Source organism: Hippocampus comes, unplaced genomic scaffold (genome assembly GCF_001891065.2).
Source record: "Hippocampus comes isolate QL1 unplaced genomic scaffold, H_comes_QL1_v1.1 scaffold150, whole genome shotgun sequence".
NCBI classification, from domain to species: Eukaryota; Metazoa; Chordata; class Actinopteri; order Syngnathiformes; family Syngnathidae; genus Hippocampus; species Hippocampus comes.
The window spans coordinates 1,042,417-1,064,319 of NW_017805496.1; the positions used below are offsets into that span (position 1 = coordinate 1,042,417).

At 45.0% G+C, this 21,903-nt stretch overlaps 2 protein-coding genes across 3 annotated transcripts in view; both read right to left on the bottom strand.

The window, feature by feature from the left end:
- slc6a5 (solute carrier family 6 member 5) overlaps positions 1-9,815 on the bottom strand; it is an 18,133-nt gene extending 8,318 nt beyond the window's left edge. The window contains exons 1-11 of one of the 2 annotated variants that reach the window (XM_019876402.1): positions 8,574-9,815; positions 7,324-7,758; positions 6,492-6,642; positions 5,987-6,118; positions 5,720-5,893; positions 3,127-3,277; positions 2,345-2,477; positions 1,324-1,458; positions 1,124-1,227; positions 568-692; positions 258-370 (exon numbers count right to left, since the gene is read on the bottom strand). In XM_019876402.1, the coding sequence (XP_019731961.1) occupies positions 258-370; positions 568-692; positions 1,124-1,227; positions 1,324-1,458; positions 2,345-2,477; positions 3,127-3,277; positions 5,720-5,893; positions 5,987-6,118; positions 6,492-6,642; positions 7,324-7,758; positions 8,574-8,990 (2,070 nt within the window). In that variant the 5' untranslated portion in view covers positions 8,991-9,815. Of the gene's footprint in view, positions 1-257; positions 371-567; positions 693-1,123; positions 1,228-1,323; positions 1,459-2,344; positions 2,478-3,126; positions 3,278-5,719; positions 5,894-5,986; positions 6,119-6,491; positions 6,643-7,323 lie in introns of both variants that reach the window. The other variant, XM_019876404.1, reaches the window with a different exon arrangement.
- A 1,436-nt stretch (positions 9,816-11,251) lies between these two features.
- The window catches only part of prmt3 (protein arginine methyltransferase 3), a 33,028-nt gene continuing 22,376 nt past the window's right edge, over positions 11,252-21,903 (bottom strand). Inside the window, exons 14-16 of the mRNA XM_019876405.1 lie at positions 16,570-16,620; positions 15,985-16,072; positions 11,252-11,481 (exon numbers count right to left, since the gene is read on the bottom strand). Of these exons, the coding sequence (XP_019731964.1) occupies positions 11,372-11,481; positions 15,985-16,072; positions 16,570-16,620 (249 nt within the window). The 3' untranslated portion in view covers positions 11,252-11,371. The remainder of the gene's footprint in view (positions 11,482-15,984; positions 16,073-16,569; positions 16,621-21,903) is intronic.

A 21,903-nucleotide genomic window follows, 5' to 3' on the forward strand; every position in this document is an offset into this window, starting at 1 on the left:
GCTGGACAGTGGGCAGCCAGAGACAGAGAGACACACACGCGCGCGCGCGCACACACACACACACACACACACACACACACACAAGCACGGGCGAAGGCGAGAGTTCCCTTGGTGGGGAATATTACCCCCAGCTGCCACTGTTCCATACAGCATGTGTCAAATAGGCTTACCTTGGGCAACTCTTCTCACCTCATCCATCTTATTAGCACACTGGAGCACATGCATACAAATAAACATACAGCTGAGCTAACGGTTACCATGGTATCCAGGCCGAGAGTCAGGAGCATAAGAAAGAAGATGATTGCCCAGAATGGAGAGAGGGGAAGTCTGGTCAGAGCCTCCGGGTACACCACAAATGCTATGCCTGGACCTTGGGTCACACACACACACACACACACACACACACACACACACACACACACACACACACACACACACACACACACACACATACGTGTATGTACATGTACATATGAAATTGCAAAATATGTCTCACTAGATAGTTGTCCAGAAGTATTGCACTGAGTCGTACTAGCTAAGATGCTGCATGCCGGTTTGCTATCCTACCTTCATCTGCCACCTCGTCTATTGGCACGTCCAACTCATGTGCCATGAAACCAATGACAGAAAAGATGACGAAGCCAGCAAAAATACTGGTGGCACTGTTGGTACATGTCACGATGATGGTATCCCTGTAGGTGAAAGAAAGGATGGAGGAACAGATTTTTTTTATTTTGCACAGTTTGTCTGAAAACAACATGGTCACTGTAACCAATACTAAAAACAAAGAGGAAAACAAGTCCAAATGTGAAACGTTTCACAGGACTATGCAGCACCAGATACACACATGGAAGATACAGGAGCGCCCTCTGCAGGCAGGGAAAAAGAATGAACATCATCTCAACATTGAATATGGTATGCGGTTTTTTGGTTTATTTGTTTGTTTTTTTATGGAGTGAAAACGACATACATCTTCACACCTGAGACTAATGTGGTCAAAATATTTTATGCAAAAAGCTTCACGGTGCCTGTAAAACTTCTGTCATCCTAACAAGCGCGTCGTCCTACGGTGACAGTTAGAAGTCATTTGCCAGAAGCATAGTTTTACCTTTTGTGTGTTTACCTGTAGCAGTTATTGTGGAACTTATTGTAGGAGGAGAGCGTGATCAGGCCTCCCCACGCGGCAGACAGCGAGAAAAAGATTTGAGTGGCCGCGTCTTTCCACACCTAATGGAGGAGACGCTTCACATTAGGCCCAGGAAGGAGAATCAAACTTTTGAGGGGCAGTTGAGTGAAAACACCAGCCTGCCAAGATCATTGCACCTTTCCATCCATCAGTTTCTCCCACTTTGGTGTGATGAAGTAGAGGATACCGTCAGCGGCCCCCGGGAGGGTCACGCCTCGGATCAAGAGAATCACCAGAACCACGTAGGGAAAAGTGGCTGTGAAATACACCACCTTTCAAAAGAAGTGGCAGGAAAAGCAAGACACATTCAAAGACGGTACAATATACTGGATACAGACAATCAGTACGCACTGTGGTGCAACATATTCAAAAGAAAATCATGAACATGCTGGGAATGACGACATAATGAGCAACTTAGGTTTCCTCTCAGGATTAGTTTTGAGAGGATGCGAGGCATCATTTTGTCCACAAGAGGCCAGTATGCTACAAGACTGCCGATATGAACGTCCTCGAACATTCAATACAGCAAATCGAGGGGAGGGGTGGTCATCCGAATTCCGGGCCGGTACTGCTCCCCCTCCCCCGCCCACCGCCCCCTCCAGGACGGTCCTGGGCACCCCCCACCCCCAGCGCCCTGACCCCGCAAATGGAATATGTTGGCAACAATGAAGTCAGGCTCATATATTATTTAAAATCCAGGTTAAAAACTACCGGTATTATTTTTTTTTCACATTCTTTTGATCAAGCATTTTTTTCTTTTTTTTTTTTATTTCATTACGCGATCTTTTACAAATTTCCGAAACCAAAGTTTTATTTTTTCCCCTTTGCTTTCAAACAACTTTAAATCTGTTGTCTGTAAATGCTTTTGACGGTTGTCATTGTACATTCTTTGCCTTTGAATGTCTTAACCAATTGTGTTTGTAAATAGTTTCGCGTGTTCCGTTTTTTCTTCTTTTTTGGTTGTGCGAAGCACATTGAGTTGACTCTTGGATGAAACCTGCTATATCTAAATACATTTGTGTTGTCTTGCCGTTCTTTCTTTCAAAACAGTCCCTTTGAGGAAACTTATGTACTTAAAGGTCATTGTAAAAACTCGACCGCATCCTTGTCTGCCGTGTTTTCCCCATCATGACAGAGTCCAAACAGCAGTAAAGTTACCTTTCCTGATGTCTTGATTCCCTTGGCCAAAGAGGCGTAGACAATGACCCAGGCCAGAAACAGACAGCCTGCCAGAGGCCAGCGAATGTCTCCCGGATATTCAATGCCTTTGGAGATGTGCAGCACATTGTACCTGCAGGACGAGTCATCAAATACCAGCACACAACAACGCTCCACTGTCAATACTGTAAACAGTTTTCGGCTACATTGTTCATCAATATAAAACAATGGGAGGGGGAAAAAAACATCACACGCCAATGGTGACACCATTGTTTTCATGTTTATACTTTGCAAAAATAAGCACACCACCTCCAACATTACGTTTTGATGCTTTACAAGTGATGCTTTAGTCGGCCATCTTTATAAAGGCAGTGCTCCCTTCCCCTTGCTAATTGAGGTACTCATAAACAAAAGACTACAAACACCATATGATAAAGTTAGTTCTGCGCTATACTGCAATATAAAATCATAGGAGTGACATTCACAACTGAGCATTGCTATCTTTGTAAAGGCAATTTTTTTTGATACAGCTCTGGAATTGGATCTCAGTGAACAAAGAAAGAAAAGATCAATTGCACATTTGTTTGACTAGAATGTAAGTAAGTCTTTGCGTTTGTAAAGGATACAAGAGAATATAAATCGGGACATCCAGAAGGACTGTAAAATGTGCGATACGTTCACATGACAGCCTAAAAAAATAGTAGCTTTAAGGGACGCACGTCAGGAAACACACATTTGCGTTGATGATTTTTTTTTCCTCACCAGCTAGAAGCTTCACTCACTTGAAGTACTCCTCACTGGGGCTGACATATGTCTTTTCACCTTCCACGGCCATGTTTAATAGTTTACTCAGGTTTCCAACAACGTTGGCAGACAGACAAAAAGAGGAGTTCTTGATGGAGGTGAAGTTTCCATCCTGCACAATGCAGGAGTCTGTTCAGAGAAGAAACCAAATGCTTCGGTTACATGAAAAGATTTCGGTCGGTTACCTGGATTAAATCCCGACCTTTAGTGAACCCAAAGAACATGCTAAAAGGTCACAAAGAGTACAAACCCCAATTCCAAGGAGGTTTGGATGTAAATAAATGTACATAAAATCAAACTACAACGATTTTCAAATCTTTTTCAACCAATATTCAGTTCAAGACACTCCAAAGACCAGATATTTAAAATTCAAGCTGATTAAAGTGATTGTGTTTGTTTTTGCAAATATTCTCTCATTATGAATTTGCAACATGTTTCCCAAAAAGATTTGACAGGGCCAATAAAGGACGGAGAAATTTGGAGAAATGCTCCAGAGGTGGGAATTGGAAAAGGGCCTATAATAATAAACTTCAATCCTGCAGGTGGCGCTGCATTAAAATTCAGCATCACTGTGGAAAGGATATTGTCACGTGCGGATCGGGTACACTTCAGAAAACCTTTGACAGTGAACACAGTCTGTCGCTACGTCAACAAATGCAAGTTAAACCTGTATCATGCAAAGCAAAAGCCGTACATCAAAGACATCCAAAAATGCCGCTGGCTTCTGAGATGAACTGAGGCAAAGCATGAATGTGCGCTGTGGTCTGACGAGTACACACTTCAAAAAGTGTTTTGAGGTCATGAATGTCGTTTCCTCCGGGCCAAAAAACATTTAATTGTCATCAACGCAAAGTTCAAAAGCCAGTATCTGTGATGGTATATGGGGGGTTAGTCCCCATGACAGATTTTGGAGCGACATAGGCTGCCGTACATGCAACTCAAGTTGTACATCAAGCAAGATTGGGAAAGACTCCACCTACATAGTTTTAGCATGCGTACTGAGTGTTGCTAAAAAAAAAAAATAGGTGATGTAACATGGTGGTAAATATGCCCCTGTCACAACTTTTTAGGAACGTGTTGCAGGCATCAAACTCATAAAAAAGAGTTGATCACTGCCAACATTTGATCTCTTGTCTTTGTATTCAGTTGAAAATAAGTTGAAAAGCATTTGCAAATCGTTTTTGTTTTTTCTTCTTTTATTTACACTTTACCCATTGTGCTAACTATTGGAATTGGGGTTTGTACATCGTCTGTAATAATGATCAGCTTGTTTTACTCATAGATGATTACAGATCGTAATTGGTTTGACATCTAGCTGTTAGGTACTCATGCCATTCTTAGATTTTTCATCTGTTCTACCTGTCCCATACACCGCTGGCACGAATAAATATATACCCAACATGATTTGGAATAAATAAGTCAGTTTTGCACCAGTTAAAGCAATTGGATGATTATCCACGATGCAAGCACTGGATTTGAGAGATGAGAAGAGCGTTGTGGTTGTTTTTTTTTTAACTCACGTTTCAAAACAGTTTTGTACTGTTTTTGAAATGAAAATAGGCTTATTATTTTTTTCATCCTGCGTATAACGTCGACACGGATGTTCTGGCTGAAAAACCGGGACAGCAGCATCATGGAAGAACATCGCGAAACAGGGAGCAGAACAACAGATTTGGCGAAACAATGTTGACGATGGAAAAACATGCATGGAAGGTGCATATTTTTTCATTTGTTGTCATTAGCTTTTTCGACATTTTTGTGACTCGAACGTTACTGAATTACGGAGGCTCGGTAAGAATCTGGGTGCTTCTGCTATACTTCGGATGAGCTGTGACAAAACATCGAAGTTTAACAAGCAAATAAACGCACACGCAAACACACAGTTGTGTCAGAGACATTAGACACAAACTTGTCATAAAATGTGTCTTTTATAAAGGAGTTCTGGTCAAAGACAGACATTTAAGAGCGTGTGCGTTCATGTTTTGGTCCCACGTTTTGGAGAAAGGGTGCCTGCCACAGCATGTAGTACTTCAAACTGTCAGACGGGGTCAGTGCTGCGCACACTGCAGCACTGCAGCAGCAGCACTACAGTAAATATGTCAAGCAAGCAGTTTTTTGTGCTGATCTCACACAATTTCAAGAAGCAAATATCACGAGAAATTCGTTAAATTTCGATACAAATTCAACACGGGCTCTTTTCAATCACACGCCTTCACATTTTACAGCAGCCAAAACGTTTTTCTTTACATGCTTTATGAGAAAAAAAAATTGAAATGAAGAACGTTGCAGCTGCTGCTATATTCTTAAAGCAAATTAATCTCCTTTGGTAAAGTACAGAATAATAAATCGATATTATATGTGGTCACATTGAGGTTGTCTGTCAAGTCAAAAGTCCAGAAATTTTTAATTTACAGGCTATGGAGGTGCTGAATGGAAACCGCAGGTCAGACTTGATTTTCTGCGGGACACCTCGACTGAGAATCGTGACGCATTGCGTATTGTGCACTGCGTGTCTGTGCGTGCGCGTGAATGTGTGCAGACGAACAGTGAATGTGTGTGTGTGTGTCTTACCTAATAGCAGCATGTCTTTGTCTTTACAATCCACCGTGTTCCACGCATTCCTACAGTTAGCCCATGGCAGTGAGCCCTTCAACGAAGCGAACAGGTAGTACAGTGTCCAGCACATAATAATATTATAGTATATGGCTATCAAGACAGATATTATCAACATGGCAATCCCGCAACCTAAAATAAATAAATGAGACGAAATATATGAATTACTCTTAAGGAAGTGAGTATTCTGAATGCTGTTTCAGTTGATTGCAAGGGCCAGTGTACCTTGTAGTGCCGGGATGCACTTCCACACCGACACGGGGCCCTGGCTGGCAAACTGGCCCAGGGACACTTCTAGCAAAAAGATGGGAATGCCTGCGATCCCCAGCATTGTCAGGTAAGGGATCAAAAATGCACCTGTGAGGGACATACATACACAGGCTACAGAAAATTGCAAAAAGAATAGGCTACAAAAGAAAGGCAAATATTTATAACAATCGGAGATCTGCACAGGGTACAGAAAATTGCAAATACATATACTGTATATAAAAATTAGATCTAAATAATGTATATTATTGGTAATGAATATATGTTAGTCCAAACGCGTTATTATTATGTTAAAATATATGAGAATATTTTTCTATCAATCATTTGTGCAGTTATAGGCCTTATAAGGGATGTTGTGAATATAAACTTTTAAGTTTCGTTGTTTGGGGCGGTGGGGGCGGGGTCAGCATGCAGACTGCTATTTTATGATTTCTTCGATTTCGTGTTTCCAAAGCCCTCTTACCTCCACCGTTCTGGAAAGCAAGATAGGGAAACCTCCACACGTTCCCCAGTCCCACTGCATAGCCAACCATGGAGAGAATAAAATCCAGTTTATTGGACCAGTTTCCCCTGGCCTTGTTCTCGTCGCCTCCCTCATCGTCATCGTCTTCAGCCTAAGAGGAGAAAACGACGAGATCGTTTCAAAATTATTTCTTAATTTTTAAAAAAGCAAGTCCCAGAGGCCCAATATATGAGAGCATTTTTCGAACGAATGAACACCTGTGCGGTTGGAAACAATTAGCCCACAAACTGTAGATTGGTGCCAGTGAAACGCTTCTACGAAAACACAGTTGCTCTCAAAGAACATTTCAAAAAAGTTTCACTCATCACTGAGTGTAGCAAGTCAGAAGGAGGAGAATTAATCCGCAATCTCATTACACACCCGCATTGAAAAAAAAAATTAAATATCGCGAGATCAACAATTCCTCGTGTCACTTGACACATACACAAAAGCGTCTTGCTTCGCACAAATCTTTGTCCGGTATTTGAAAAATGCCTTGGACAACCACTAAACACGTATCCTTTCACGCAAACTCCAGAATGCTCAGATGAATAAAATGTCCATTGGCCTTTGCAGCAAAGACGAAGCATTGCCCAGCCCGAAGGCAACCAAGCATTTTGAGACCAAAACTCGTCGCGATTTCGTTGCATAATATACGTTCGGTTTGATTTATGCGGAAGACATAACCACAAGTTCGCAGCAGCCTGCCGTAAAGCATCAAGAACAAAACATGTGAATTCAAGTGGCAATCTGCAAGAAGCATGCAGCCAAACGTGTCTTTTCGCGGACTTACTCGAGTCAAGGAGCCGGTTTGAACAGACATGTTGCCATCTATGCCCAGTACGACGGTGGTCTGACTCAAATGGGTCCAGGTGGAAGCGGTGTTGTTCTGCTCCGCGTACTGCGCCCCAACCCCGCAGGGCGCAGCCGGGGGCTCCTTCCCAAAGGCCGAATTGGCCGTCATCGTCGCCGGGACGACAGGGGGATTGTTTTTGAACGTCCCGTATGCTTTATTGGCGTCCGGTGCTCCCGGTATATTTTCCGTGGGGCAAAAAGTTTGGCTCTCGTTGCACGGAGGCGGCGGCTGGGGCGCCGGGTGGTTGTGCTGAGGAGTGGCCGGCTGAAGCGGGTTGATTTCGGCTCTGCTGGCTGTTAATCCCGCAGTTGTGTCCGGCTGCTGCGTGGGGATGTGGGCCACCGGTTGTTTGGCCATGTTTCTCTGCTCGTCCTGGAACATGGAAGTGGCGGATGATGACGACAAAGTGTGGGTCACAAGTGCAGAAAGTGGCAGAATGACGGTTGGGTGCAGCCCATGTCGGCGCTGGGATGGGGAAAGTGCCTCTCTGCGACGTTTTGGGGAAGCATTCTCTACTCACGGCTCAGGTCTGGACCGGCTGTGTGGGGATGTGTGTGGCTTAGTGGGGGGGGGGGTGCTTTGCTATACCCCCCCCCAACCCCCTCTTCTGTCGTTCTGCAGGATTCTTTAATTTTACGGCCCATTTCCCCTCGTGTCACTGCACACACACACCCACACACACACACACACACACACCCACACACACACACACACACACACACACACGCACACACACACATCCAAGATTTTATTTATTTATTTTTTATGGGCAATAGACAAGCTGCTGCGGGTCTCAGCGGCTTCGCTCTCCCGGGCAAGCATGCACGACCACCGGCATCACTATGGGTTGACCAGGGGCGCACAATTCTAAATGACTATGCCTGGAAAGGAAGCCCCTTCGGGCATATGATCAAAATGAGGGCTGTAAAAATATGAGCGAAAACTGTTGTAATTGCCCAGCTAGGAGCTCACGCGACTTTCTAGAATGACTAAATGTCACTAAATTACGAAGTTGCTAAAACCTGCGTGGAGAGAAGCAGTGAAGTCAAGTCCGACTGCCTGGCGGATTTCAGCACCACCGACAGCGCAAAGAAATCGCACAGAGTCCAACAGCGGTGTGACAAAGTCAAAAGTATCGAAAAAGAACGTGAAAGCAGACTCAAGGAGGGCTGTTCGGAAACACTTACCATTCCGCGGAGTTCTCTGAACAGGCTCAAAGTGTTGTAGGTGGAAATGACGAGTGATGCCAGCGAGCTGACTTGCTCGTGTGCGCGCCAAAGCAGCGCGTGCACCGATTTTCTTTCTCGGGTTCCGTGCGTCAGTGCAGAGCAAGGTGCCCTTGGCGGGGCATTTTCTTGATAATAGCACTTTGATAAATCATTTGGCCTCGTGGATTGGGTGTTTTTTTTTTTTTTTAGGAACTCGCCCAGGCGAGATGACAGGATGTGCGTGTCCACGCGTGGATTCGACGCGATTGTTACGCACGCGGTTTTAATACGTGGACGCCGGGCGCGTGCATTTAAAAACGTGTCACATGCACTTCCATGCGCGCACTCTTGATACCTTCGCGCTGACACGTGAACACGCATCCACGCCCACAGCATGTGGCATTGTGGTCAAACACTTACACCGAAAAAAAATACGTTTTATGAGGATGACTGGCGAATATTGGTCACATCCGGGACTAAATAAAGTTAAAAAAATAAACGTCAATATTTTTAAACATACACGACAGGCCTCCTCTGTGTTCCAACGGAAACGTCGGTCAACTTGGGGGTCTCCATAACGATCGTAATGTGTTCAAGTCTTTCACAAAAGGCGGTGGGGTAGTACCCTAAATCAATCTGAAAAAGTAGAGCCTGCGCGTGAGGCTGTGACGACGAAAAGTACCGTGTTAGATCCTTGAATGCTGCATTGCGCATGCAGTCCCCAAGCTTCCGTTTAAACAAGAATACTTTTCATGAATTGCAACAACTCCCCCCCGCCTCCCGGATTTTTCCAACAATCGTCGTCCACCGAGGAAGCCCTTCCTGCAGCAGCATGACTTCAATTTACGCGCCTTGTGTCTCAGCGAAAATACATTTCGCGTTGTTATAGCGACCACACGAAGCTATTGTCGCTCATGACGGGAGAAATTAAAAACGGGACGTTTGTCGTGATAATTCTTGATACTCTGAGACATAATCGCCCGTTAATCTGCACTGTGATAGTGATTTTAACCACTGGCCTATAACAGATGCACCCCCCCAAAAAATATTGTGTGTCATAATGCTAGCTTGTTGGATATATACTGTACTGTCATGTTTTAACAGCTCACGTGCGGCTAAAATAAAGACAACGTGTTGTAGCCTACATCATTTCAAACAACTTCGACAAATTAGCCTTTCTTTTTAATTTAGTACGTTTACTTTTCATCAAACATGACAATTATTTTTTGTGTAAACTTTTCACGTACCTTTTGATCACCCACATGAAGGTCCCAGTTAAACCAAAGTTTGCGGCCCATATTTTCTTTCAGCGAGTCAAAACGAAAAATAAAGGCCTTAATGAAAGAAACGTGTGTCAGAGGCGAGGTGGCTTGGCGTCTTTTATCACAAAGATTATTCGGACCGTGGCATCACCCCGTTTGTTCGTGCATGATGAAGAACAAACATTCACTGTTGGATCGTGACGTATCCGATAGATGGACAACATAGAACCCAAAACGGAAACTTCAAAAGAACACCCGTTTCACCCCCATCCTGTCGCTATCGGCATCGAAACATCAGTTTATACAAATTGCGACTTTTGAATGGATTTAACCCCCGCCCCCCCCAACACACACACACACACACACACACACACACACACACACACACACACACACACACGCTCGATGCAGTAGCTGCAAAGACTTAACATGCACGTTGCGCTCCTTCCAAATCTGTCTCCGTTCCAGATAAGGGACTGGAACCGCTATATTAGCCTTGACTTTAATTACATTGTCAACTTGGAATAATTGTAATTGATTTGTGGCCTTACAAACTCTTTCTCACACACACACACACATCCGCACGCACACGTTTGTACGTCTTACAAAATTGTTCTCGTCTCAATGCCCTACAGCTCTTTTTATTTCTTTAAACAATTCTTGCAAAAATATTAATTTCGAATTATTCATAAAATTTGGTAACCATCCAATATCTTTTGAGAATAACGAGAACGTGTGTCTTGACTCTACCTTTGGGTTGGTGCCGCTTAATTACTCATGCGTCGATAATTAATGGTTCACTCCCACTGTCGCGTGGGTGATAAGCAGCCGCATCCACCCAATGCGCCTGGAAACTCGTGATTCAATGGTGGAGGTCACCCAGAGGGCCCCAGACTCCCATCACCACCACCACCATCATCATCATCATCATCATCACTCTCAGCTGACAGGGACCCTCACTTACAATGTTCTCTTTGCTCCGCTCTCCTTACAAAGTACGTCTGACCAAATGTATGAAAGTGCTCCGACAGCCTTTTCTGAATTAAAACAGTTTTCACCGTTCAGGTGATGAACACATTTTGAAACATCATTTATCAGAGCGCAGTGTTGCACCATTCTGATGGAAATTTACAGCTTCAATACCATGCGCCAGGGGCGGAGCTTTGTGGTAGGTAGGGGTGGCTATGCCCATCCTATGCATGGCCCAATGTGGGAACTGACGACTCGTATCAGATTGTGGGGAGGATAAAATGGAATAAATGTGGACATGTAGTCTTCTGTACGACAGTGACGTTATTTACCTTTACCAAAACGGGATGAAAGTTTGGATGGGGAATGATAACTGAGCTCTCCACATCCTGTCACTGTTAACATAAAACACATTGACAAGGAGAATATTTGGCATGGACAATATTTGGAAACGTGTTCTTTATTACAAATCAGAAAAACAATCCGAACATGGCCGAATGCATGTTCTGCTTCCATACAAACAACAATGTCATAATGTAAGTTACATCATTGTACATTATAGGTCAGCTTCCGACCCCGGAGTTCAAAGGTGACCAACAGTGATCGTGGGTCCTTTTTGTTTTTGCGCAATGTGATCTTTCCTTGAAGCTCCTCCCCTACAAAAATGCAAAACAGAAGACTCAGTACATTTTCAATCGAACATGAGTAGTTACGAAGAAAAATGATTGAATGTCATGCTAAATAGTTCACACAAAAATAGGAGAGCAGAAGTGCACGGTCGTAGATGACCGCAATGCATTCAGATGGACAGTTGTTTTCCCCATGACTGCCGACATTCATGTGCATAAGGGCTGCGCACGAATTAGTGGCAACTCACATTGAGTGGCAAAAAAAAAATGCTGAATCAGATTTTTCAAATCCGAGGTCACAGTGCGTCATAGCATCTTGTCGTCAGAGAGAAATGCTTGAATGGGATGTCCCATCATCTTACACGGGGCTTGGACAGGAGCGAAAAGGGACGCGGGTGCGACATTTGAGCAAACGCTCGGAAAGGGTTGTGCGTGTATAATTCGAGGAGAAAAGTGAAATACAACTTTGTGAACGTATAATGAAGATAAAGCATGACGCATAGATAGATTTAAACCAAACATATGAACTATTGGCGATAAACATTAACGGCCCCGCGGCGGTGCTGAGCTCAGACCTCTGCAGTATGAGCACCAATGCACCGGCGCCCACAGGAATGATGATGCGTGTGAAACGCAAATGCGGTTCAATGTGTGTTCATAAGCGCCGCCGCCTTGTGCCTACATTTGCGCGGGGGAGACGTAGAGCCTCCACTCGCCACGCGACACGCTTTTCGTCGCCGGAGGTTACACGAGGGTGTGGGGAGAAAATGCTGAGCGGGTGGCTTTCGCCGGCGTTTGCCATCATTTCTGTCACGTCGCCAATACCAATGCTTCTGTTACACAAGTCCTCGCTGCTGGCGCCGCACTTTGGGTCCGTCACTCCACTGCAGAGAGTTGGTGACTCGTTTCTATTTCCCATAGAAATAATGGGTCCTCTCTACTGGCAATCAAACGAAGATCACGTTTTAGTTTGGACTCCAGCATCTTCCCTTGTGCTCATGTCTTCTTTCCAAATGTATATCGTGGGCCTCTGCGTTTCGAGGCCGTTCAAATAAGGAGTGGTCTTTGTCATAGACCAGCTGGATAAGGATGACAACGGAGGCGAAGTTTCACCAGTGAGTCGAAGCACAGTTGAATAGTCCAACGCCTCGGCGCAAACAACTGCTTCTCTCTGGTGAACACAAAGTAGGTAAAACCCTGAAAGGATGACCCTCCTCTTCAATCGCTGAGCCACACAAACACGCCGGAGCATGACAAACGATTTGCTGTTGAATTTATTACGCTGCCAGCCAAAAGGATCTGCAGGGATGTTTTGTTCCAGCCTGCTGCGTGCGCGCGTGCGAGTGCTCACTGGCGCCGGCGTCTCACACACAAGCGCATCCCGAGAGTTAATTACTGTTGCATTCGTAGCGACGCATCAAAACGGATTTGCTTGCCGCCGTGATGAATCGGCACGAACCGCTGGAATGTTCACGCTTGGCCCTTTCCTACAGCCAATCGGAGCCGTAGGCCATGGCAGCCAAAACACACGAGGTGGTCACGATGTGTTTTCGTGTCGTGTGTGCATAGACATTTTCATCAACTTCAAGGTGACTTCAGGGATTTTTTTTTCCGCCAAATGATAGTTTAGTGAAGAACTATGCAAGAACTCTTTTGAAGTTAAGTGTAAAAAAAAAAAACAAAAGGAGCTTTGTGTGTGTTATAAAGTATACCAAAGACCCTATCAAGTGAACAGAGAATGCTGTTAAAAACTCAATTTCTGGTTTACGGCCCCTGGAGGAGGTTGAGGACCGTCTGGGTGGCGAGCTGGAGAGAACGCATCAATAACCTGCTGCTCTCTCCCTTGCTCACATACGACCGGGTTAATTCTCTTGCCTCTATACGGATTCACACAGCAGCACCCATACATTCTCATGTCAACATATACAAATGCCCAAGCCGAAAGTCATTTTCATTCGCTAAAACTGCTGAGTTTTGACTGACACGATCGGAAAGGTAAAAAAAAATATTTATACTGATAGTCAACGTTGTCTCGAAGCATACGGTGACACTGGGCTGCCCCCCCCCCCCACACACACACACACACACATCTACAGTTAAGTTAAATTCTGACCAACGTTAAACATATTTAGCTGCACAAAACGGCAACCTATTGCTGCAAGGCCACTTGACAGCACCGCTAGCTACAACCACAACTGCAAATTTGAGGGGTTTTAAAAGGCTCAGACTTGGCTTTTTCCTCACGAATTTGCATCAACGGCTGTGGGCATTCCCCGAAGCAGTAAAGAGTAAGCCACAAGAGGAGAGGGCATCACAGCGTTTTGTGCAAACAGCTCATGTGAACAAAAACAATTCCACCTGATTTGGAACACAGTGTGGAATTCTAAAATCACTTGTAAAAGAGGCTCAAGCGATACGGCCATCAAAGTACGCTCGGTTTATAGACTTAATGAAACATTACTCTGCAACAAATTTCAAGCTTTTACACACACACACAAAAAAAACCCTGCAAAACTTCCTCCTATTGATATATTTAAAAGAGTAAGAGAAACCCTTGCGCAAAATGATGTAGCAAGAGTACGGGAAAAAAAAGCACCATAGGAGTGCGGCAAGACTTGAGATCCTTCAGACAGCGCAGCAGTAAAAGCAAAAATGAATTCATATAGTGTATTACTAGTCGAGCTCAGTAAAGCTGTTGCCAATAATTGCGGCATCCGCAAATGGAATTTCAAACACTGCCGTGTGAAGAAAAAAAAAAAAATGAGATTTCAGTCAGAAAGCCTCTGTGGGCCAGTCTGAACGTGAACAAGCTGACAGGCAAGCGATGGTACCATGAGCACCAAACGTTCCTGTGCTGAGCTCAAACATGTAAAACCCAGGAGACAACTACCGTCATATAAATGCAACATTTCAAAATTAGCTGTCCACACACCAAGTCAAACTAAACGTGTAACATTTCCAAAATTGCTATTACGGTAATGTGAAAATTCGATCAGGTTGTAAACTTTTCACTTCCAGTCCTTTCACATCCCTGTCAAGCGCAACCGCCTTCATAGATCATCATTTGACCAAATCGAATCAGTTCTGCTCTGCACATTCCTACTGCGGGCACGCCGCTATCATACGTTCGTCCGCCTGCTCTCGCATTCGGCTGCTGCGATCCGACCAATGACAACACCGAGTCTCCGATCGTGCTTGAACTGCGACAGAGGTTTTGAAGTTTTTATCGTGGCGCTCGCTGCCAGAGCGTAGCCAAGGGCTAACGCAAACCGAGTGTATGCCTTCCCCCACGGGCCATTTATTACAGTAGGCTCCATCAGATATCCGGTCAATAAGTGGACAGTTTTCCCCTACGGTCCATTCATCGCAACGTCACCAAACAGATCCGTGATTCCCATTATGATACAGTGCACGGAGCGCCAGAGCTTGTACTGTGGAGAAAATAACATGCATACATACATAAAGGGCGTTTGTGACCCGAGGCAACACATTATTATTATTATTATGTATTTTTTTGGGGGTGGGGGGCTTAACCGGAAATTAAGTGTAATTGCACATCCACTACACTAGGTGGCAATGGCACTCTCCTTGTCATAGTATGCTTGCAGCAAATTTATAGACAAGTGATGCTATTTACACTCGCGGCAGAGAGTTGAAATATTTTTTCTTCTGCCAAACAGAAAAGAATTGAGAGGCACTGACCTAGTTCTATGTAAGCAAGACCAAGTTTGGAGCGTGGAACAACCCCCCCCCCCCCTCCAACAAAAAGTGCATTTGACAGGATCTAAAATGAGTGGAATTAAAAGGATTTTGAAAGTTGTTCAAAAAAGCCTTTATGTGTTTGTTGAGGGGCTGTAACCAATCCCAGAAAATGGATGGATGGATGGATGGATTTGTTTAGCAGGTTTGAAACCTGGCGTGATGACTCAGCAGTCGAGCCGCTGCTGAGTCCTATTGCCATACCGTTCCACATAGACAGGAGCCAGATGAGGTGGCTCGGGCATCCGATTAGGATGCCTCCTGTACACCTCCCTGGTGGTGTGTTTCGGGCATGTCCCACCAGCAGGAGACCCCGGGGATGACCCAGGACATGCTGGAGAGACAAAGTCTCCTGGCTGGCCTGGGAACGTTTTGGGATCCCCCTGGAAGAGTTGGAAGAGGTGGCTGGGGAGTGGGAAGTGTGGGCTTCAATTGCTGCCTTGCTGTGGGCAACAATTGCTGCCTCCATGACCTGATCCCGGATAAGTGGTAGAAAACGGTGTGATCGTGTTTGGAGTCTTTTTTTGCTTCTACAAAGTAAAATTTACATGTCCTATTTGTCATGGTCAGTAACAAAGCTCTCCTTTCCCAACGGGCCATGAATCAAGGAGTGAGAGCGGTAATCGGCCGAGTTTCACATGCCGTCTCTGACAGTTGAATGCGATTTCTTCGGATTCCCCGCTGCCTCTCGCGCGGTGATCGATAACGAGTGTCAAGTAATCCGAGGACATCACGAGCGGAGACGGATGAAACAACAGCCTTCATACTAACCAGCCTGGACTGGAAAGGGTCTTTCCAGTTGGAAGACGGTCTGTTTCCAGTGGGTCGTTGTAGCCCGAGGACCCGTGGAGAACATCACCTGACCAAGACAGTGATGGGGAGCAGTTTAGATTTCACCAATTCCAAATGCATTTCAAACGTGAGAAAGCAGAATGAAGGCACAATGTCTTTAACTGAATACGTTTCGATAGGATAAATGCAAGGACACAATTCCAGTTCCAAATCTAAGGTTGGCCACCATCCCACAATGTGCTGCGTACAACCTTGAGAAATTAAGACATGACGGACGGATAATTCAACTATCACCTGTGAAGTAAATTGTCATGTCATGGGATCGACAAGATTGGGATCATGCCCTGAGTTTCAGGTAGAGAACACAGTGAGCACTTGGAGAAGTTCGATGAGCTTGACATTTGTTTTCCAAACGGCCGCCTATGCTGGATAGGCGTTTATATCAGCAACGGACTCGGTTGCGGTGTCGATTGCCATCAAACGCCTTGAGGAGGAGAACTAAGCTAAAGCGTGGACATAATTGACTTTCTGTGAAATGGCTTTCCTGTTGCCGGCGCTGCTTACCTTGTTGCGGCAGCCTTTGTCAAAGAAAACGTCAAAGTAGCCGACGATTGCCTGCAAGGAAGTATGAGACGCGAGTTAGAAGGTGCGCGGTAAACGCCTGTGATTTGTTGGGCTACGTCACGTGAATGGCTTGACTGCAAAGGACAAAGAAGGTTGTTCATTTTAATGAGGAAAAGTAAAGCGATGTTGACAACAGTGTCGGAAGAGGCAGGGCATTCATCCACCCATTTTCCGATCCGCTTATCCTCACAAGGGTCGCGGGGGGTGCTGGAGCCTATCCCAGCTGTCTTCGGGCAGGAGGCAGGGGACACCCTGAACCGGTTGCCAGCCAATCACAGGGCACACAGAGATGAACAACCGTCCGCGCTCACACTCACACCTACGGACAATTTAGAGTGTTCCATTAACCTGCCAGGCATGTTTTTGGAATGTGGGAGGAAACCGGAGTACCCGGAGAAAACCCACGCGGGCCTGGGCAGAACATGCAAACTCCACACAGGGAGGCCGGAGCTGGAATTGAACCCGGCACATCTGCGCTGTGAGGTCGACACGCCAACCACTGGACGGCTGAGGCAGGGCAACACAACTTTAAAAGTTTAAGGATAAACGTTGACAGAATTTTACAGTGTGTGTGTTTGTGTGTATGTTGCAGTAAAAGCTATACTGTTCTTTTTTTTTTTTTTTTAATCTTTTTCCTCTCAATATGAACTTGGGCTCTCATTTGGGCTGAGTCAACAACATGTTCCATGTTTTCCTCTTACCTCATCAGAGGCTTGTCATCGCACAAAAGAAATACATTAGGAACTAGCCACCGACTTCATGCTAGAATATTGCTGACGATTTAAAAAAAAAAAAAAAGAAAAAAAATCCATTGGGGAACATGAAATGAGCAAATGTTTAATTTTATGTTTGTATTATGTTTGCAGGGCATGAGTTAATGATTTACATTCGTCACCCCCCGACCCCCACCCCCCCTTTTATTTATATGCTAGCAAACACCCCGTGGCATTATGGGAGAGGGAAAAAAAAACTGAACATCAATCGTGCCCCGCAAACATCACAAAAAACACACTACAAGTCCTTTCAAACGTATTTGCGAGTAAGTTTGAACCTACTCGCGACTAGATTTGAACACATTCGCCGGTCAAAATATATTTTTACTCCACATTGGCATCCCCTCGCTTCCGTACGACACTAACTGTGCACTTTGGACAAATTTAAGGTCTAAACTTGAATCAAAAACTCCTCACAGAGAAACGGCCATTGAAATGATCGCGTGAAGAATTGGCCGGATGATGTAGAAACAACTCGAAAAGAGAGGACGGGCAGTCCATGGCGACACTGCCTTTGGTTCACCAAAACAAGGCCTCGGGAGGCAATTTTGCTCCCATTTCTCCCCCCACTGGAAGAACAGAGGTACTCTATCAATCTCGGGAGCACACTTGTAGTGGCAATGATGCAGAACTAATAGCTTTTAATCCTGACACAGCTGACAACTTGGTGTCCGGCTCGCAGAGACAAAAGAACTGAATCGATGCAGCAAAGAGAGGGGAGAATCTGATTTTTTTTGTTGGTGCGCAATGACTGAAGAGGTGAGGTGGAGTAAATAACATCTATAGAGCAATTCCTGTGTTTTTTTTTTTTTTTCAGATTCTGGAGAGAGCATGTTACCCCGATACAATGAAGGGCTTGTAATGAACATAGCAGAGATGCTCCGAGGTGTGGCAATTAGGAAATTTGCTGTAATTACTCAGCAGGCCGAGCGGTTTCACTCCTCTCAAAATGGAGACGACGGTCACTTTGTCGATGACGAGTTCTCATAGGCAAGACTTGATTGTCACTTGTGCTGCGGTAACTTTCAAAGTGAAGTAAAAGACCGCGACTTCGTTTTTGGAGCCTCGCTGTCACGCGAAAAGCGGATTTGTAGTTTTATATCCTGGCCGAGTCATTTCAAGATAAACTCGGTGCTGTGAAACCAAATGCATCGGCGAGGATTTTTTAAATTTAATTAAATGTTATTTTTTAAATAGTAGCCATCACCATTTACTCAAGTCAAAGGCAAGCAAGTAGCCACGATTGTCAGCACCAACACCGGCCCACCAACAACAAGAAAACGCGGAATGAGCGCATTTAATTTTCATCAGTGTTTCGCCCGAGGCTCCGAATGTGTCTGCGATAAGTGATGACCGCGAGCTTCCTGATGGCCCAGAGAGGGAAGCTCTGCTACACTGCAAGCGCTCCAGCCAAGTCTCCGGGAAGGGCGGAGGGAAAATTAATAATTATCATCAAGGATAACACCAAGAGGGAGCAATTCATCATTGCTCCCCTTTCGCCTGGCTACGTGTCAGTTAGCCGAGTGGCTCGGCCAGATACTATTATACAACAGTGGGGGCTGAGGGAGGGTGGGGGGCACGAAGAGGAGGGGGTAACGGGAGGATTGCTGACGGTGACGCACAGGAGGGGTGCATGAGCGGAGAGGTCTAATGCACTTTTGATAGGGTTTACCCAGGCGTGGAAGCTTCAAGCATGACCACCTCAGTGGTGTGAATTACCTCCCGTGCACCTCCTCCGCCTCTCCTCTCCTCCTCTGCCGGATTGCTGTTGTTCCAGCGAGCTGGAGGCCAAACGGTCCTCGCTTGTAGAATACCTCCAACCGCAGCTCCTCGCTTAGGATGTACTCAGACAACACACAATTCGGTGCACCTGAAAAGCTGGCGGGATTCCTTTTTTCTAGGGTGCGAAGGTGCGTCGTAGCACTTTGTTGGATCCAAACTCCCAAAATATAATTTTTTTTTTTACTCTCCAAAACGTAACATCTCATGTGAAGATAAAGAAAGCAGATGTACACTAAAGCTGAGCAACACATTTTTTTTTTAAGATTTAAAAAAAAAAAAAAAAAGTGGTGTAAACGGGCTCACAGTCACTTTGAACTTGAGGACATTTTATTTTTATAACGTGAATTTAAAACTTGCTTTCATTATCAAACAATGAAAGCAAAAGTAAGAGAAACATGGATTTGGATAATTGATTCCTTGGCGTGAAGTAATGGTCATTTTGATCATCTAATTTAAAGCTACTACTTCCTACGTTTGGGAAAAAAATGGATGACCGGCGCAAAGCTCAAGGGCCAACTAATTCTCAGAGACCTTTTCATACAAATGTGCAGTACAATTCCCGATGCATACATTTCTTTGTGACGTTTGTTTTCTTTTGTGTAAAGCTCCTCGTCACAGACATTTTCCGCCTCTCGGATATCTTGTGTGTGGCTTGAGGGTATTTAAACAGACACAATGAACGCCGGCATGTAAATATAAAGGCGGGCAAAGAAAAAGGGTGGCTGGGAAAAAAAAAAAGGCAATGAGAGGATTTATCTGGCGCGTGAGCGGCACAGACGCAGGGGTTGTGCTGTTCATTTAATGCAAGGTTAGGCAGGCTGAGCTGATGAATGGACTGTCGACAGGAGAACAAAAGCAGGCCCTCCATCATCGCGCGAGAGGCACAGCAGCTCTCCCTTGCCAATCCCCTGATCGCTGGTCCAGGAGCAGTTTACCCTTCACACATCCTAACCTTAACTACCACCGAAGAGCCGCAGACAATACCGACTCCAGATCGGTATCTTTACGACAGCGAAGCACCCCTCGCGCAGGTCAATAATCATCTGTAAATCCCCGACACAAGCAGCGTTGAGGTTGGAAGAGAGAGTGAGAAGGAACAATTCAGACTCACCATACCTTCTTTACTGAATACCTGCATTATATAAGATCGGCTTCCGAGAGCATTAAGAAACGATACACCCCATTGTTCATAAAACATTCCAAGACGCGGGGCCCACTTCGATAGCCGGGCACCAAACGAATGATTCGGCTTTGCAATAAAAATAAAAAACATAAGAAAAAAAGCAATTTGCAAGTAGAAAAAGGAGCAAAGGAGGAAATGGGATCCTCCTCCCTAACTATTTTGCAGCATTGCATATGACTTGGAACTACTCTCTCTCTCTCTATACACACACACACACACACACACACACACACACACACACACACACATTTATATAGACACACTGTATACATAGACAAGCAAACATATGCACAAGGAGCATAGGCCAGATAAAAACCACATATTGATTATCCATGAAGCCATTCCGCCAAATTATGTAGCACTGCACCACCACACACAAGTCTGCAGCGCTGCACGCGTCACATTGCAGAGCATTCGGAAGACATTAAAGTGAGGCGCTTCCGCTGCAGGCTGCTCACAATACGGTGAAATGTGGCTCAGTCATTGGAGGAAGTTCAGGTGAGGGATGCGGCGGCAGGGAAAAAAATCGGCTCATAAAGCATTTTGTACGCTTTTGTGTTTTTTAGCTAACGCCCACCGAGGACACAATTTAATTCATGTGTTGCGGTTGGCCGACACCTCAGCTTTGAGTTTCAAACTTTTCTTTTCTCAAGTCGATTTCTGTCCTTTATTTGGAGAGTTGAAAACTTTTTTTCTCTAATATTTGATCATTTGACTTTTTGGAGTGCACAAACTGGAAAATGTTCAGCGAAGCGGCTGTCAGAGCACTGTTTAAAGGCCAGGGATGCTACCTTTTGGGCACAAGAACCATCAGCACTCAGGGCAAAAAAAAAAGAGAGCTGACTGCGGGTATTGGGAGGGCTAAGTACCGCTATGCTCAGAAAATCCAGGGCCGCGTCACCTCCATGACCCTCATGAGCATGCGGAAAGGCATTAAGCGTATCACAAACTACAACACCGAGGAGAAAGCTGATCTCTCTGGAATCTGCGATAGGTTGGAAAGGGGAGCAGTGACTAGAGGAGCCTCTAGAAATGTGTGGCGGAGAAGCGGCCTCGGCAGCAGCATCACAGTGTGGCACAGTGACTGCACAAAGGAAGGCTCTTGAAAAGACTGCTCGGGAGACTGCGGTGCTCCCCACAACCACAGAGATCTTCACAAGCAGATGCAAAAAGAGGGCTCGCTGCGTCAAGGTCGGGCTCTGAGATCTGCAAACTCGGGTCAATTAGTGGTGCTAGGTTAAGTAAACATGGTGAAGCAGCATTTAGCTGGTTTGCTGTATGCAAATACAACAGAGTGGAAGTCAGCCCCAAGTATAAATGCTTTTAAATCCAGGTTAAAAATGATGTTGTTTTTTTCCCCGTTACCTTTGATTAAGGTCTTTTGAGCATTAAAAAAAAAAAACATCTAACCTACTGTCCATTCTTTGAGATACTCAAGAAAGCTACTTATTAATTAACCTCCCTTTAAATGTTTTTGAAAGCTGACAAAGTAGGCTCATTCAGTTAGCGAGCCACTACTTTTTGTTTTTAAATGCC